The sequence below is a fragment of the Scomber scombrus genome, chromosome 20 (genome assembly GCF_963691925.1).
Source record: "Scomber scombrus chromosome 20, fScoSco1.1, whole genome shotgun sequence".
NCBI classification, from domain to species: domain Eukaryota; kingdom Metazoa; phylum Chordata; class Actinopteri; order Scombriformes; family Scombridae; genus Scomber; species Scomber scombrus.
Window position 1 is genome coordinate 12562785 of NC_084989.1, and position 18471 is coordinate 12581255.

At 40.5% G+C, this 18471-nt stretch overlaps 1 protein-coding gene across 1 annotated transcript; it reads right to left on the reverse strand.

Moving 5' to 3' along the window:
• Positions 1 to 2609: 2609 nt before the first annotated feature.
• Positions 2610 to 16336, reverse strand: crispld1a (cysteine-rich secretory protein LCCL domain containing 1a). The gene is made up of 14 exons (XM_062441653.1): positions 16076 to 16336; positions 10068 to 10186; positions 8586 to 8718; positions 8358 to 8473; positions 8093 to 8193; positions 7817 to 8008; positions 7065 to 7125; positions 6898 to 6964; positions 6657 to 6787; positions 6508 to 6551; positions 6321 to 6393; positions 6151 to 6226; positions 5906 to 6039; positions 2610 to 2661 (listed from the first exon to the last, which is right to left on the reverse strand). Exons 1-14 carry the CDS (start codon positions 16334 to 16336, stop codon positions 2610 to 2612), a joined length of 1560 nt encoding a protein of 519 aa, XP_062297637.1.
• Positions 16337 to 18471: the final 2135 nt, after the last annotated feature.

Here is an 18471-nt window from a genome sequence, read left to right on the forward strand (position 1 = left end):
GGTGAGAATTTCTGCTATTCCAATGATTATGAAGGTATTGGAAAATTCAAAACGTCAAGCTGTTTTCTCTAGTGTTCAGGTTATCTCTCTGCCCTTTCCTCTGTCCCCCATTTTCTCCCTTTCATTCTCCTTCTCATCCTCTTGCCTTTCATTCTTCAGAGCCTCTGAATGCCACCTATCACCACACCCTGCTGTGAATTTTGACACCTGTCTGATGTATGCCTCTTTTTTTCCTCTCACAGGACTTTGCCGCACATGGACGGCCTATCAATCACTCCACAGCCCTTTCTCCTGTACAGCTCAGCCAATCACAAGTGATCGAGGTTAAGCTAAACATGATGTGTCAGAGTGTGAATGAGTGTGTGCATGTTTGTGGGCACGTACTGAACACGAGTGTATTTTTAAGTGGTCTTTGAGGCTGTGAGCCTCAGACATAGACACACACACACACACACACACACACACAATCATCTTTTTACCTAATCCATCTTCACCTAGTTATTTTACATTTGTTGTGAGGGTCAGCATGTTGCATCTGTTTTTACAAATGTGCAATGACATCTGTTAATGCAGATAGATATATAATTATAACAATTCCCCCACAAAATTCATTTAACAAGGATGCATTTATATTGTGTCACATCGGTGTCACCAGGCCAGTAGCTGTATATCCCGACACATCATGTAAGATTTAGTAGCACTTGTCTGGGGGATAACAAAGACTGGCAACTCGAGTCACAACCCATTGCAGCCCTCCAGACATCATAACACTGTCAGACATGGATATGGTGGAACCCATTATGGATTGGTCATTTCGCTCCATTGCTGCTCAGAAGCAAATGAGGAGTGACGACTGCACTCCCTGGTGCCGGAGCCAAAGGGAAAAGCTGGGACATTGAGAATGAGACGCTTCCACTCACCAAGACTTGAATGAATAACCAGTATTGATATTTGGAGTAAGTGGGGGGGGGCACATCCTGAAAGACTTTCATGTAAGTTGTGCAGGCCTCTCCCACAAGTAGAGCAAGTATGGGGGATTGGGTTCAGTTGAGAAGCAGTTATTCTTCATCCAACCCACAAAACCTACCACTTCAGTGGCTCCCTGAGGTACTTTGATCTTTGGTGTTTGGCTCGGCGTGCTTATCCATTGGGTTAGAGCAAATGTGAAATGACTCATTGGCAATGGGGTTTTAGTGCAGATTGTCAGCTTTAATATGGAGGTATTATGACCCATATCAGATGAACTGTTCAAGGACCACTGACATCCATCTGTATGCATAGTTTGCCCGTTTTGGACTGCTAATATTTAGCCAGTTTAAGATTTGTCATTTGTATCTCTTTCATCTGGAGACTAACATGTGAACTTTTCCTGTCAAAGTGTGGAAATTAAAAATATTATTTACAAGCTCTTTTTCATTTTATCCTGGATCTGACTATATCCAGGATGAAATGAAACCTAATGCACTGTGGTGTGTGAGGCTAGGATACATCACTATGAGTAAACCTTTATCTGAGTTATGATCATGTTACAAGTCATCTATTTTGGAAATATAAAATAGACATTGTGAGTGCATTAACGGCACAGGTATTGTGGTTGATGTAATATTTTATTGCAAAATGAACATTTCCAAAAAACCTGGGGTAGGAAAATATATATGATGCACAGAGAAACAGAAACAAAAATACATTTAATTGCCCATTATAATGATGGCAGATTAAAGTAAGCTGAGAGCTGGTATATTTGTTGATACTGTATAAAATAAAACTGTTGCATATTATTGTTTCTGTTCATCGATGTTACAGGAAGAGGACCATATATTACCTAAATCAGTTTTGGGTTCAGACATCCAAATGCAATTCATGATGAAGTCAGACATAATAAGTTTTGTTTTGAGAACGACAACTGAGAGGGTTGACTGTACTTCCCGACCTGCAGGGAGTTTTGACTAAACCACATTATCTGACAAACAAATAAAACCATCACATTGGAAATTACAATAACAATAAAAAACATATAGCAGCATCCTTTATAAACCATATTGATATATATATATATATATATATATATATATATATATATAAGCATAATCATATAAAAATAAATGCGACAATTTGTTCCCCAATCATTAAAAAAGTACAAAATATGATGCAACCCCTTTCCAGAGCACCAGTAAAAATGTGCCAGACAATAAAAATGATATGCCATTCAAATGTTATATCATAGGATATCTATAATCAGTATTCATACACAGCTATTTGTTACACAAGGCAAGACAATGGCACAAAGATAAAACAAATGTAGGACTATTGACAAATATGTACAAAACACAACATTAGTGAACAATGCAGAGATATTTACAGTTTATAAAAATTTCCCGTTAAAGATGAAAAATTGAAAACTCCATGTGAGTGAGTCCAGACAGGTTCTCATTGTGTATGTGTCAAGTTTTTGTTGCTCAGTTTGTGTTGTCATGGAGACGACCTCTAACCTCTGGAGTGTAGCAAAGCCAGAAACATTTCAGTCATTGAATTTGACAACAGGGCTTGATTACTGCCTATTCACCAGCCCAAGTGCGCTTTCTGTTTGGTGAAGCCGCCCTCCGGGGCACTCAAATCACAGCAAACACCCGGAACGCCTTCCCTCCAGGAGGGTTTTGAAGACTGCAGGGAAGAAAGAAACAAGAGGGAGAGTCAGTTTAAGTGCGGCATGTGTCAGATACAGAACATGTCCCAGCCTTTTGCAGAGAGACATATGACAGACACACACAAACAGATATATTTCAGGGTTTACTGAGAAATGTCCACGTCAGTGTTTCGTCTGACACTCTGATGACAGATGGGACACAAACAGATAGAGGCTGAAGCTCCCTGAGAAAATAGATAAACCATCATTTCTACACAAACACAGGGGACTTCATGTGTTAATCCAACAAAGACAGACATGTTGTGAAGTTAAAGGAGACAGATAAATGATGGGCAGATACTAACAGACGTCAGACCTCTCAGCAGTGTGACAAAGATAAATGTAGTGGTCAGAGACAAGGAAAGACAGAGGGCAGAAAGAGAGAGGGGAGGCTATATAATAAATGAGACTGTGTCTGTCCTTTGCACAGGTCATGTTAACAGCAGTCATTCTGCAGACAACAGAACAGTCCAAAGTTGCTGTAATTGAATTTTTCTAAATAAATGGAACAGAATATACAGTACAGTATGTGGGTCACTTTAGCTTTAACAGAGGCTGGTACTGACCTGTCACCTTAATGCTGTTGTACTGGTACAGCATGGATTTAAGACATGCTCTCACTGTATTAGCATCAGAAAAGATTTTTCCTGTGTAATCACAAGCTCCCCTCTTTGTTAACAGTTGCTTTCAGTTACTGAGGACTCATTATGAAGGAATAATAATTTTGAACATTTTAATGATTATGGTGACAGACATCTACGTTACCATGATAGTTATAGGCTAGTCTTTGCCCCAATATTGCCGAAGTCATCACTAAAATCTTGGCTTGTGAGTTTAATTACATCCTGCCAAAACAAATCAATCTTCTAATTCAAAAAAGTTGAAGCTACTTAATTTTCTTAAGGCAGAAGAGCTATGTGACAATGCAGAGTGCCATACTTTTTTACACTCTGAAAATATTTGAATTGGTTGAGTTCTTTATTGCCTGGGTTAAGCTTCTTAACATTCCAACAGCCTCCGTACAAACCAATGATATCTCTCATTTCCTAGTCTGTGTTAGCACATGGCACTGAACAGGGTTGTCTACTTGCAACCCTCTTCTTTGAAGCATGCATAACAAAAAGATAAGGTGATTTCATCAAAAATATACCCCTATGCTGATGATGCATTTGTCTGCAGTGCTTCAGGTCCTTTATTCTAACTTTGGAGTTGTCTCTGATTATGATCTCACTTAAGCAAGAGCAAAATTTTCTGCTTTGTGGGCCTTTTTAATGGCATCAAGTGAGGTATACTTACCTGTAAATCAACAACACATGGGAGTTTATTAATTGCATCTTACTGTACACTGTCGACATGATCCACATGGCCTCAGTGATTTGACCTCTGCATGGGTTCAGATGCAGAGAGCTTATTTTGTTCCCCATAATTGATGCCCACTCTTACTCTATTAGAGCAATAAAACACTCCGTAAATGCTGACAGTTCAGATGTTTTGAATTTTAAGGTTACAAGTACTGCCTGAATGAGCACACTCCTAGCATTCCATAGCCTTCCCTATATTCCATCCTTTTACTTCAAGGTTCAAGGGTTTGATGAGATAGCCATTCATCTGAAACTGTTATTAACTAACATCCACAACTTTGCTGATAGGGATGGTTTGTTCTGTATCTGAAACATTGATTTAGTTCTCAAGTGGCTTTTTCCTCACTTAAATATCATAGAATATCGATATCAAAAGTCTGTTTTGCAAGGATACTCCTGTTACCAATTATCACATTGTAAATACCTGAGGCATGTCTTTTTATATATCACATAATCAGGTTTTTGTCTTGGAAAGTACACCTTTCATACAATTCATTAAACACCCACCTAAACATAACCAGACAAAGTACTGAACTATAATGTCCATGCATAAAAAGCTGTTTCTATTCTATTCCACATGACCCAATTTTCACTTCAATTTCTTCTCCAATGTGCTATGTGAGAGCAGTTAGGGACTAATTTGAAGTATGTGTTTTCACAGAAAGAAAAGACAGACTATAAGGCAGAATCCATCCAGAGTCCTCCTTTCTTCACTATATCCAACCTCATTTCATTAACCATATTGGTTGGACGAAGCTAAAACTGTCTACACTTTTAAGCAGTATTGATCTGGTTTGTGATAGATGCTGGAATGATTCTGCCTTCTCAATGCATATGTTTTGGCTTTTCCCTGCTCTGAATTCATTCTGGAATTCATTCTTTGTTTCCATTATTGGAGTCACTAGATTAAGCTTTGGACCTTTGTTCTTTTTGGCTTACAATAAATAAACTAACCTTTTTTTCTAGAATCACAAAGAGATGCACTCATCTTTTCTACTCTGATTGCCAAGCAATTAATTATTTTAAACTAGAAGCATGCTAATCACCCTCCCATGTGCACTGCGTGAGAGATGTAATGAACTGCCTGCATCTTGAAAAGATTAGGTCCACAAGGGAGAGCAGAGAGCAGAGTGGATAAATGTCTCTCTACCTGAAAGCCATTGATTTCTCACTCCTCCTCTCTATGCCCCAGCAAATTAACCCCTTCACTTTTCACCCAAGATCTAAGACACAATACCGATGTAGAACCATAAATCTTACTAAACAATTAACTCCATGACAGTATACCAGGAACCTTCTGATATTAAATTTATTTTGTGTTTTCACACTGTTCTGTTTTGATTTTGTTTGTACATGCCCACAAATGGCTATCCGTTCCATAGCCCTTATTGCTAAGATTGTTGTATGTTTTTTTTGCGTTGTAAAAAAATAAGTGAAATCTGACTGCTATTGTCTGTTTATGTAGCATTTGAGGTCTGCCAAGATGCAGCTTCCAAAAGCTAACCAATAATAATAGAGTGGGCTCATCAGGAGGGGGCCTTAAAGAAGCAGGAGCTAAAATGGCCTGTTTCAGACAGAGGCTGAACTGAGGGGATGCATAAAGTATAAATGTATAAAATAAATGAGTTTTTTTTAAAACAGCAAATCATGCAATGAAGATATTTCAGCAGAGCCTCAGAATTTAAACATAGGCCCGGAAATGTGCATGATACAAAAGATTAAAAAAGATTAAAAAATACAAACACACCCACATTTACACTAAAACTGCACATGCCAGTGGAACTCATCATGCTTTACACACCAGTTTGAAACATACAGGTCAGCCCAGTTATTAGGAGAATGTCCATAAGACGTCCCATACCTTTCAGAGACAATGCCATTCTGATATGAGGCAATGTAGTGTTTCCTCTTTTCCACTGGCATCACATCGATGTAGCCACCCACATCGTTCTTGATGACTCCAGCATGGACAGCTGCCCGGCATATACTGGATTTCTGCAGGAGCAATACCAGAAGAAAGGTAACGGTAAAGGTTGATTCAGTTCTGTGTTGACCTGAAGGTTGGAAAGGTTTTTACCCATTTAAATTAAAAAAACAGAGACTTACATCAGAGTATACTGTGGTGCCAATTACTCTGGATATGTGTGGGTTCTCTTCTAAACAGTTACTTGGGCAGAATAATCTAAAAAAGGAAAAGTTGAATATAGGTGAATTTACATGAAGGTGAGAACCTTGAGTTATTAAGGAGACTGATGTACATACAGTCAGGTTCATACCTTGGGCAATGTTTTGCGGGCTTTTGGTATGAACACAGCTGTGCGACTGTGGCTTCACATGTGATGGCTCTGACTGAAAGACAGAAATACAACGATTTGCAGCACAGCTAATAATGAGTCATTTCATATGAAATGTAACATGTCATAATTAAAGTGTCACATAGTTGTTAGTAGTTGTCACACGTACCTGCTACTCTGAAAACTGTGAAGGAATTAGCGCTCTGATATTTTCTGTCAAGGGAAAACACACAGAGATCACATTATTTCTCCCTATTTTTAGAATATTTTCCTAACATCACACAAATCCAGTATAAATTCTAAATATTACAGTCTCACCCTAGAGATCCGACTCCATTCTTGTTGGATTTGATGAAAAAGTCCTTTCTTCCTTGTCTTGTTACATCCATCCATCCTCCATCATTATCTATGACACCAGCATGTAGACCAGCTCTGCACACACTGGATTGCTGCAAAACAGAGAGCACACTATTCAGGCCATTATTTACTTTACATGTCATTTTGCTGACACGGTAATAGGCAAGTAGCACTTCAACGTTTTGCTGAGGGACTCACTCACCATTTCATAGTAAACTGTCCCAACTACTTTTCCTGTAGTATCTAAGCATCCAGCTGGACACTCATATCTGTGGAGTAATACAGAATGAAATAGGTGAAAATGTAGATAAATAGATATAGATGTCATTGTGTTTATTTAGTTTTCAATATAATTCATCTTGACTGTACCTATTGCATGTTGTTCCTTTACACTGATCTCGAAGCTTAGTGTCACAGGTCACAAGCTGAGCTGCAACACATAAACATCAAAGCCTTTCAATACTGGTACAAGCACCAACATGCATCAGCTGCTACAGAGGCTGAGTTGAGTGACACTCAGTGAAGAGTATTGTTGTGATGTTTCAAGAACCAAAAGAGACGAATTCCTGCAACAAGGTTCAGAGTGGTCAGCAATACTGGAGGAAGTGTCTCAGCTTACAAGCACAGGCCCCTTGCACTGCAGAGAGGAAGCCATTTAAAAACCACAGCAAGCCCCTCTCACCCCTCAACCCCTCTCAGCCGGCCAAAAGCAAACACACACTCAGGGGATCATGCTAAAATAGAGCCCCCCCCCCCGTCTCCAAAGAGTGACTTGCAATATTAAGTACACTTCAGAAACTGTCAGGGTTAATCAGGGAGATGACAGATAAAGACTACAGAACATCAAGGCAATTTAAGATAAATAGCAAGAAAAACATTTCCGGTCAAGGCCTTTTCCTTTTCTTTCTTTCTTCCTAGTTATACATTATTGCTCACTAAGCAGAGACAGCTATTCACAAATTCTTTGGTTTTGACTAAATTTTGAAAACATTTTTCTTTAGATCTTGTCCTATACAGTTCTTCTTACCACTATGTGCACCTCCCATCCCAAAAACCAGATCCTATACCCCCCATTTTGAGATGAAACTGGATCCAGAATAAACAGTTAAATGGCAGCTTACACATCTGCTCTGTGTTGACCACTTCATTCTTTTGCAGGTCCTTTGTGGGGGGCTTGGTGGGGGCTGGTTTGGAGAAACTGGGAGGCTCGGGCCTGGAGACCCTGGGCCAGGACCTCTGTGGAGTACGTGGGGCCTCTGGCTCGATGAAGTTGTTTTCTTCCGTTTCCTCATGTGGAAGGTTGGAATTGTCATCTTCAAGTAAAGTCACAAAAAACATAATGAACAATTATTTTCTCAGCTTCTCTTCCTCTGTCTTCCTGTTTTGCCAACACGTACCTTTGTAGCAGAGGTTGTCCTTGCAGCCTCCTCCATAACTGGGAGGACACGCAGAGCATGAGGTCCCATGTTTATAAGGCGCATGGCCCCACCAGTTTCCCCTGTTAAGGTCACATAAAAAGCAAGACTTATTGCACACACTGCTTTTTGACCTCTTTTTGTGTGACCACTTTGAATTTAGCAGCATCTAACATTTTTTTTTATTTTTATAGCCTGTATAACAGTCATGCATCTGTGAAAGAACATCAACAACAAATGTGCTTACTTTGGTGAATAATTGCAGACAAGATAGACAGCTTTGGCCCAAATCTGTCCCCATACATTCATGTTGTAACACATGTTGATGGCACAGCCAATCCGACTGCTGGTGGCCCACACCAACTACAAAAGACATACCAGAGAAAACTAAATTGCAGTACTGATAACAAAGCCTTAGGTTAAATAAAATTCCCCGAAATTCTGAAATTAAACTGTATGATCGATACTTAGTTACCTGTGTGTAATGAGTGCAAACTGGGCCGGAGCATCTGAAGGGGCAGTAGGGGTTACACTCCTGAGGGTAAGGGAAGGAGTAATCTTTCACTTCATCATACCAGGCCTGCACATGGAATGTGGGTGGTTGGTACCTAGAGAGAATGAGTAAGCGTACCTGTGACGACATTGTTCCAAACAACATTTCTATTGTCTTGTGTCTCTATTGGTGTGGGAGTTAATATTATGCATCAAAGCTGTTTGAACAGTATTTTTACATACCCATACAGTATTTGAACTTTAAGTGTTAGAATATGTTTTATTCATAATACAAATTCAAATGTATCCTTCCCAAAACATGATTTTAAAGCTATTCTTCAAGATGTGTAGATGCGGATTGTACTGTAGCAGAAATAACACACAGAAAACCTGTCTGACAGGGTGCCTTAAATCTCTTGTTGATACAAGAAAACTCTTGATACAAAATGTGGATGAAAAGATGATTTTCACTACTCTCAGCTACACAACAATAATTTAGCAAGCATTCATTGTTAACCGCAGTAATGTGAACACCTATTGTTAAGACTGCCATTAAGGTTCAAACTGGCTATCAAACATTCTGAATCTGAATAGGTTGCAGAAACTGAGGACTGACAATGATTTTTGCACCAGGTGTTGCTGCTTAATAGAATCAAGTGGCCATCTTGACTGTGGAGTGATATGATTAGATGTGAAACAAGAATCTCTTATGTGAAGCAGTGCTGTATTCAGATACTCTGGGAGGACTAAATGATCAAGTGAACAAACACATGTAACAGAGTCTGTATGCCACTTGCCATATGTGCAGTGTTGGCTCACAGCACCCTCGCTCAGTCTGTAAATGCTGCTGGTAGCTGTGTTAACTTTGCCAGTTCATGACAGATTTGCCCAAGGCAGGTTGTTTAGCTTAGTGCTTTGAACCAATATAGTGAATTCATATTAATTATCTGTGTAGTTAGTGTTGTTGTAATGCTACTAAGACATGTAACAAGTGGATGTAATGCATTTTACAGAGCTAAATTACACATAAAGGTTAATAGTCCAATAATGCAACAAACAAGCAACTAAAATAATTGAATATGCTAAGTCTGAGCCAACATATTCTGTTCCTATCCAGGCACATATTTTCATGTTACTATATTTGTTATATAATTTCTACTGTCTAACTTTGCCAGTTCCTGAGAAATACACCAGACTGTGCTGGGTCTGAGCCAACCACAGTGACACAGGCCTCCCATCCATCATTCCTTCACCCAACGCAACACAATGCAGAGTCAAGGGGTTGCTTTACAGGGCAGTTTCAGGGGTGTCTGGCTTAACTCAATTACATCAAGTTACATGCATACAGATGCTGACTTTAAAGACCTTAAACGTTTTCACCAGGGCGATGTTTAACTTCAACTTTTGATAGTATTAAAGCCAGCATACAGTATGCCTAAACTGTGCATACTGGATTTTTGTTTACCTTCCCCAGTGGGCTCCCAGATTCTGTCCGATCTGTGGCAGTAAGCTGGCAGGACCGTGTTCCCAAAGACAGGTCTCAGCCCACTCTTCTGCTGTACGCTCCAACTCTGTGTCCCACACCTGAGCAAGAGATGAAACAGAAAACAAAATGAGGCATTTTTCTGGATCATATTCAGTGAGTAGTAGAAATAAACTGATCCAATGTAATGCAAAACTGCTTATATTGCTACTAATGGACTATAAGATACAATGTCAGGTCATAGAACGGATAGGGAGTAACTGGAGATTTTCACTGCTATTTGCTCAGCTGTCAGTAATGTGATGTGAGGTGTTATGTGAACACACACTGAACCAGTGTTCCTTATCATGTGCCATGAGGACTATGAGCTGCTACAGAAAAATATATACAAAAATAAGACATTGATCTCCACTGCTGCTTTATAAAGAGCTTTTCGACTTTCTTGTTGCAGCTCAGCTCACTTACCCCAGATGGGTTTTCCCCTAAGATTGGGTGTTATTCAAAAAATGCAAAAGCTGTTTTTCCTTAAGTAATACTTTCCATATGTCTCTGGTGAGATGTCTGGGTGCAAGCTTTTGTTTCACTTTACCTCTCCCTGAATTGCCCTCTAAGTTAAGTTTGGCTCTGGTTGGATACTTAGGGATCATATTCCCATTCTGGGGTTTTCTGGGAATGCAAAGAGTGTCCTTCCTCTCTGCTGACCTACATTCTACCATCAAAAATGCTAAAATAACACCAGCTTTAATTCCTCTGAAGGATACTGTATGTTCCTTTAATTGCACACCTTCACTTTCTCCTTCAGTGTGGGATGTGTAATTTAACAGCTTTCTTTAAGAAAGTCAATTAGTTTACATGTGTGTGTGCATGCGCACATGAATTAGTATACCAGTGGAGGTGTCAGAAGTTTTCACCTTTCACACATTGGGCCCTGGAAGTCATAGCTTACCCTCAGTGAAATCTCATCCAATAACAGACACTAAAATAACTCCCCCCACTTCCAGCACCACCGCCTCCTCCATCGTCCGTCACCCACTTTCAGTCCCACCAGAAACAACTGCTGTTCTCTGCATTACTCCCGAAACACACACCTACCTAACAACAGGATGTCTGGCAGCCCTGCAAATTAACTCTTAACTCTGAGCAGTTTCTTCAGCTCTTTCTGGTAATACTTCTCGCTGTTGAGTGGACACGTTTATTTAAATCAACAACAACAAGGTTGTATTGGCAGCTTTGATTACACAGTGTGGTATGTCAAATTGTCAGGTAAAAACGTGTAGAAATATGTAGAAAAAATAAACAATTGGAGGTGTGGAGTAGGTTTTTCACTCATCTTTCACTACACCTGCATAGATGTAAGTTACCAGTGTTATAACACCTTCATTGATTGTAACTTGTGTTGTGTCTTGCACAATGAGGCCAAATGATGACTGACAGGAACCAGGACTAAAAAAGAAAAGACAGTTTGTTTACCAGGAACAATATCTCGGTTCACAAATGACCTCTGTTGGCACTGAGCTGTGAATCAATTTCAGTATGTCATGTCCATGTTGTAATCTTGGCGGTCATGTTTTGCCTCTATAATAGCTAATGGAGAGATTTAAGCCTGGTCACTATCAGTGGTAGAAGAATGCTGAAGTAAGCTGTTCAGTCATGACCTTGATTTCTAACTATGTCATTTTATCCTTCGATTTTCTCAACGAGTGACCTCCTCGCATGAGAAAATAATCAATGTTTACACTGATAAGCAGACAGAAACACATTGAATTGAGTTGTGGCAACTGCCATACGATCTGCAAACCACCGCACACTGGACATTCTGTACTTGAGCAGGGTCAACACAATGTTTTTGACCATTAATGAATGGTTATGGGTCTGAAAGCATTTAGCTTTGGCCACAAGTACAGTAGGTTTCCAGCCAGGAGGGGCCAAAACTGTTTACAGTGTCTTGGAGAGGAACATTGCTGATTATGGTTTGTATCACAAAGACATGATTTGTGACGTTCTTGATGCATGTCTTAAATCATAAATAAAGGCAAAATCCTTCCAGATGAGGAACTCTTTCCATTGTCCTCAAACTTGCAGAGAAAGGAGCCAACTGAGACACATTTTTTTAGCTGCTGAATCTAGTACACAGTGCAGCCGGCTTGTCAAGCTGCTGTTGTTTGCACAGTTAGCCCAGCAGGGGAGAACTCGTAACCAAACCCCCCCCCTGCACCCACCCTTCCATCTCAACCGCACTTCTGCTGGGGCCCATAAAGAAAAACACTTCCCCTACACAGTATTTCAACACTGTGCACACTGCATTGTTTATTTCGCTTAACACTTCATTCGTGGCCAGATTTTTTTATTATTTCATCCTTGGTCATCTGGTTGCATTCCAAAGGGTACAGAGGGGTACTTCCTTTGCAAGTTTGGGTTTCCTGTTCATAATCAATTGTGCATGCAGAGAAATACTGAAAAGCGGGCATAAAGATATGGGAATTGGAGAAGGTAAATAAATGAAATTAGAAACTTGACAGAGGATATAGGAGGACAAGGTGTTATGATGTGTGAGAGAGAAGACATGGGTGCAAAGACATGTGATTCATAGTAAAGAATACTGTACGACATTATTGAAAAGCAGGTTTGCCATATGTGCTCCTATGTTAAATTGTCTGCCACAACCAAAACATTGCTTTATTCCCACAGCAATACAGTCTTAGTTGGTATACCATTTTTCATAGTGTTTTCCAGCTCACAGCTCATATCAAAAGGTCCTGGAACTGACCATTGTCTGAATTTTTTCAACCAGTGAATCCCATTATCTCCCTATTATCATGGAACATGGTTTGACCAGCACAGCACAGCACAGCAAATAATTTTAGGGTTGGGAAATCACATTTCTAAAGTTGTGGAAAAAATATTAACCATCAAGGGAAGCTGTCTCAGTTCATAGGCATCAAAAGAAGCTGCACAAGTAAATGGTAGGGATAGACTGGTATTTTGGTTTGGCCTGATATTGCGCTTTAAATCCTCACAATATCAATAATAACATATTTTAGTATCATCAGCTACCAATATTAAAGTTCCTCCAGGGTAAAGCTCAAAAGCAGTCTGTTTGTTTTGTTCCCCACATTTTCTTTTTTAGGTGAACCTGCTGCTGGACACCAACAGTCAGACTCTGAAAACAGAGGCCTTTCCAAGCCCAGCCAGGAAGCTATTCCTTAAATACAGGGGGAGGTACTCTAAGATTCAGATTTGATATAAATTAACCAGAAGGTGTTTTACTGGAGTCAAGTTAAATCCCGGCCAAGAAACTCTCAAACATCAGGTGAGAGGTTGCCGATTTAGCTTTTTCATTTGAATTTGCCAATTTGATCTACATGTGTTTTGCATTTCTGGAGACTTTTATGGTCTGTTTTCTCTTCAGTATCCTGTGAAAGTTGCCATTGCAAGTCACTCATTGTAAATGCATTTGCAGCAAAAGCTATTGTTGTTGTTTTTTTACATTCTAGGCATTACATCAAGCAGGTTCAGCATGGACACTGGACTCCCATAAGTATATGTATTGCTACGCTTCATGTTTGCAGTATTTGTGCACAAAGCGCAACTGAGACTGGAATAATGTCCAGTTCAGTGATATAAGGATGGCATCTCTGCTATTTTTGGATAACATTATCCTTTTGGCTTCACTAGAGCATGACCTCTTCCCCTTCTTTTTCTTAATCTGTGTCTTGTGAGTTCTTTAACTTTTTGGAAGTGCAACACTAAATGGCTGTATTACCCTTTTAACATTGAAGCTGTCTAAATACTGTTTTAAAACCTTGTCCACATTACCGTAATTAAACATCTTGTGAAAAGTTAATTCAAAGCAAATTTATTAGTCTAGACTTTAATTATTGTCTTATTGGCCTTCACAGGTCGTGAATCGTAACAGCCACATTATCCACCGATAAATTGAAATGACAAACGCCTACAGCATAACTCTGACTCATCCCGAACAGGAAAATGTCACTACAGCTTTATCTTAAACCGCTAATATCACCGCCACCTAAGACCAGACCTGAGTGCAGCCCTTTCTCCCAAGATGCCATCTGTTTGTCTTACAGCGCTTCAAACACTGACACTTCTCTGTTTATACCTGTGGGTCAACATTTGAGTAAGAGGCAGAACCGCTGTCCCCTTGCTAAAGCAGCATTGAAGTTTTGTGGATTGCTACGGAGTGTGAATGCTTAATGGAATTTTTTGGGCCTCTGTGTTGGATAATGACAGAATGGGAACGGAGCCACAGGGATAAGAGAGAGGGAGGCAGAGAGAGAGGGCAAGAAAAGGAAACAGATGAAGAGGGAGGAAAAAGGGGGGATTTGAACTGATGTTATCTCTGAGTCTCTGTGATGATTGCCACAGAGGGTCTGCCGGGTTACAGTTTAATACAATGGTAGACAATAACAGCGCTGATGGGCAATTGGCTATGTATGTGCGCAAGGATTCACGGGTGTGGGTGAGCATCTGCATGCATGAGTGTGTAGGGAGAGCAGAGGAGCATGTCGATGAAGTCTTCCAGTACACTGAAGCTGTGAGGTTTCTGAAAGGTGACAGCAGTTCAACACAGACAGATGGAAAATTTGAGAAATATGGAACCCTGTTCAAAAATATTTGCAGCAAACCACTGAAATCCAAGTTGCATGTGATCGGAACCATTTCTTTTCTTATTAGAAAGATATTGACATATGCAGGATTGCAAATAACACTTCAGCACTTATCCTCATTGTCTCCTCTTACTTTGCACTCCTTCCAAATGTCTCCATCTTTCATTTCATTTCCTCTCACTTTATTCAACCCTCTCATCTGTTTTTATTTTTTTGACACCTGTTTAGCTATTCTTTCTCTCCCTCCATCTGTCTCTCATTGCCGCTCCTTTCTCATCTTAAAGACTTCTATTCCTTTTTACCTTTTCCTCGCTAACTTTTACTCTCTTTCTCTCACCTCACATCCTCTTGTTGCATGCCTCTCACCCCTGGGTGCCCCTGCAGCTAAAAAAAAAACAGCCAACTGTAACAGGAGACAGTAGAAAGGAGCTGTGTGCTGCTGGCTCAGCATTTCTCCACTAGAGTGTGCCTCAACCAGAGGCCTGCCAGGCAGAGCAGTGCTTTCACGCACGTACTCGTACACACACACAAACACACGCACACACAAGCGGTCTTCAAATCCAACTACTCAATTATACAATTACACAGTCCAGCAATTGCCCCCAGCAGGAACTGTTTATTTGCCTTTACCACAGAATAATGCTGCCTTTTGTTCTCTAGCTCTTTAAGTGGAGATGAAAGGATGATAAAACCTCATTACCTTCTGCACATTGTATTGATTTTTAAACTCCTAAAGTACTGTTGGTGGCAACGCACTGTAGTGGTCAAGCAATGCCTACACATGTAGTGTATTAGGAAAAGTTCCAGATGGTTGACTGTGGAGCACTGACTTTCTGAAGGTGTGTGGCGCATGTGTGTGTATGTGTGTGCAGTGGGGGGTGAGACAGCTGGTAAAACAAGCCTTGGTGCCGTGCTCTGATTCTAATTGCGCTGTGAAAAGTGATCTGGCGCTGTACACACACGTGATAGCCAAAGGATAAAGTCAAACAAATCTCTTAGCATGAGTTAAAAAAAAAATGCAGTAGTAATGTGATCATTGGCAAGTTGGAGGAATTCTCTTCTGGCAAAACAACCAAAGTCACATGCGTACGGACTAATGTGTGTGGGGGTTCATGTGTGAAGGTGCTTAGATGCTGGCATGCTGCTTGTAAGTGAGCCAAGTGAAACAAGTGCCAGCCGGTCTGGTGACTGGGTCAGTTCACTAATGCTATATGGTCCGCAAGTGTACAACACTCTTAGGGAGTTCAGAATGGGGTCAAAGCATTTTAACACAAGGAAACTGCACAGAAATGCATTGTATAGTGTTGCATGTATAAATTCACTACTTCATAGACAGCTACTCTGCATCCTCCATCTACCTACCATGTACTCCATGTTTGAAGCAGGAGGATAGACCTGGCCTCTGAGCTTATTGTGAAGGTCCAGGATGAGCTGAGCGTCACTGTCGGTGATTGCCCTCTTTCCTCTTTGCTTGGACTCCCACCAGTCCCCGTCCTCGTCCAGATACTTGTCCAGAATCTGCTGCCAGCCGGTGGAGTTTGGAAGCATCACCATGGAGATGGCCGTCTGGAGCAGTAGCAGCAGGGACACACCCCTCAGCCAGTGCGGGAACACACCTTTCATCTTGGTAAGTACTGATGACCCTTTTCAAAACGTAAGTGGGATGGATGTGGCGCAATGGGGACCGAATCAGCACAGACAGACTCTCCTCTACAATGTGAGCTGGTAAGGAAGTGAAAAAAGCATAACAGAATCAATTGCGAATTGGAATTGGAGTTCTGTATCAAATTTCTGGATAACTTTGGTCAATATTGGACTTGGTGAGGACAGCAAATTGGACCGCAGAGCTGCTGGCTTGCATACACTTGGTCTGGTGCAACCTCGTAGGGTTCACTGGGGGTAAACTGGCAGCTGGGGATGACTAGTGTGGATTAAAGAAATCACTAGCTGTGTTGAACCTACTTGAACTTTTTACAACTTTTTTCTGAATTAAAAGGGAAGAAAAGCTGGAGAGCTGCTGAAAATAAATATTGTATTTCAAATCACAATTAGCTAGTTGTACAGCTGTAGCTGATGAATGCAGTAAAATGCACATGCTGGTGCTGCATTGTATCTAAATATTCATAATTCTGTATGTGCACATGGATTTTAAGTTGCATGCTGCAATGCTGACAATGCTGACAGAGGCTGATATAACGAGCCAATACCTAATGGAAAATGTGAAGAGTAATGCATATTGAAATAGAAATGGAGTGGTGTGATTTAATGTAGACATGGGATATAATTTACCTTTAATGAATTGGAGTGGAGCCCGCTGCCTGCTTGAGATCCTGACAGAGATCTGGCTGTGGAAAAAAAACTTAAGAGAAAAAAAAAATCCGCCTTCAAAGTGATTCAAAGTGAGTTCAGGTGGACCGGTGAGGACTGTCCTTGGCTGCCATGTGATATAGACCAAAGATGCTGTGGTGGCTTCACTCCGTTTTCATCAGTTTTTGGGGAGAGAGAGTGGACCTTTCTTCTTTCAGGATTCTTGCACCAAAGCCGCTAAAGCATCACTTATCCACATTTTATCCTCAACTTGGCTGCGCTCTGCAGTGCCGCCCCTGACCACGCCTCTCCAAAGGTTGGAAACAGCCCACTCGTTTATGCCAAGACCTCAATGCGCGTCCAAGATGCGTGCGTGTACTATACAGTGTAATTTAAGCAGTTTATGTTTGTTTTCTCTATGGCTGTGCTCAAAAACTTAAACTTAACTTCTCATGACACTAAAATGCACAGAACGTTTATATTCACTAGCAAAAACACACTAATATTCCTGCGGCAACTATTATTGATTTCTGGAGGTTTATTTGACCCTAATACATCTATTTATTGGTTGTGGTACTGGATCTCAATTGTGTCTCTATGATCTTCCAATAAATCCCTAAAATAACTTTATAATCTCAGATATTGTAATAGAAGCAGATATTCTCTCTGCTGTCTGTAGCATATTTCTATTTTATATCTTTCATTTTTCAATAGGATTTCTCTTATTCTTTTATTATGGTTCATCTTCTAAGCCATAACATGCTCTAAAAACATGGTTTGACTGTTTGCCCTCTTACCTGGCAACTTTGTTCAAAAATACATTAATTTGAACCAGGTACGCCTCTTGGCAGCTAAAGTGGCCCCCTTCTCTGGAGTCTAACTGTTCACAGGTGACTCCTTGGGGGGATTAAAATACAAACCAACTCTCTGTTAATTCCAAACCCTGAACTTGTCGTCACTGTTTCCCTTCTCATGCTCAAACACAGTGCAAATTCCATAATGGAAACAGGCAGGTTTTTGTCTTTTGTCATCTGGTCATTTTCACTGGTAGCTGGGGCACATGTGGAAACAGTAGCTAATCACCAGGCCTTGTGTGTTTGCCCCCTATACAGACTTTCCACAGGTTGGTGGGGGGGACACACAATCTTCTTGTATTTTACCTGACAAACATAATAAACCAAAAGCTGGCCAAGCCAACCATGTGCCAGCAATGATTTTGCTCCTTGTCTTCGTTAGTAAATCTCCTTGTTTCCATGACTCCCTGATGTTTTCTTGTTTTGGGGGGCCCTCAGCCCTTTCCTGTCAGGTGAGTCAGCTGAGTGGACAACTCTGTCTCTCAATTGTGGATGTGTTTGACTATCAAATAGCTTTCTAAGATTTATAATTTGTGTAAGATATGATTCAACATGATCACTGGAAGCAATCAGTTGAGCTTTGTTATTGTGTGGCAG

What these genes read in the sequence shown, in the direction of transcription:
- crispld1a (XM_062441653.1), bottom strand. Translation starts at nt 16,336, where the DNA reads ATGAAAGGTGTGTTCCCGCACTGGCTGAGGGGTGTGTCCCTGCTGCTA. An exon ending in GGACAACCTCTGCTACAAAG is followed by an intron (nt 8,009 to 8,092) that starts GTACGTGTTGGC and finishes CTTTACTTGAAG; the next exon opens with ATGACAATTCCAACCTTCCA. An exon ending in AATGGCATTGTCTCTGAAAG is followed by an intron (nt 2,662 to 5,905) that starts GTATGGGACGTC and finishes TCTTCCCTGCAG; the next exon opens with TCTTCAAAACCCTCCTGGAG.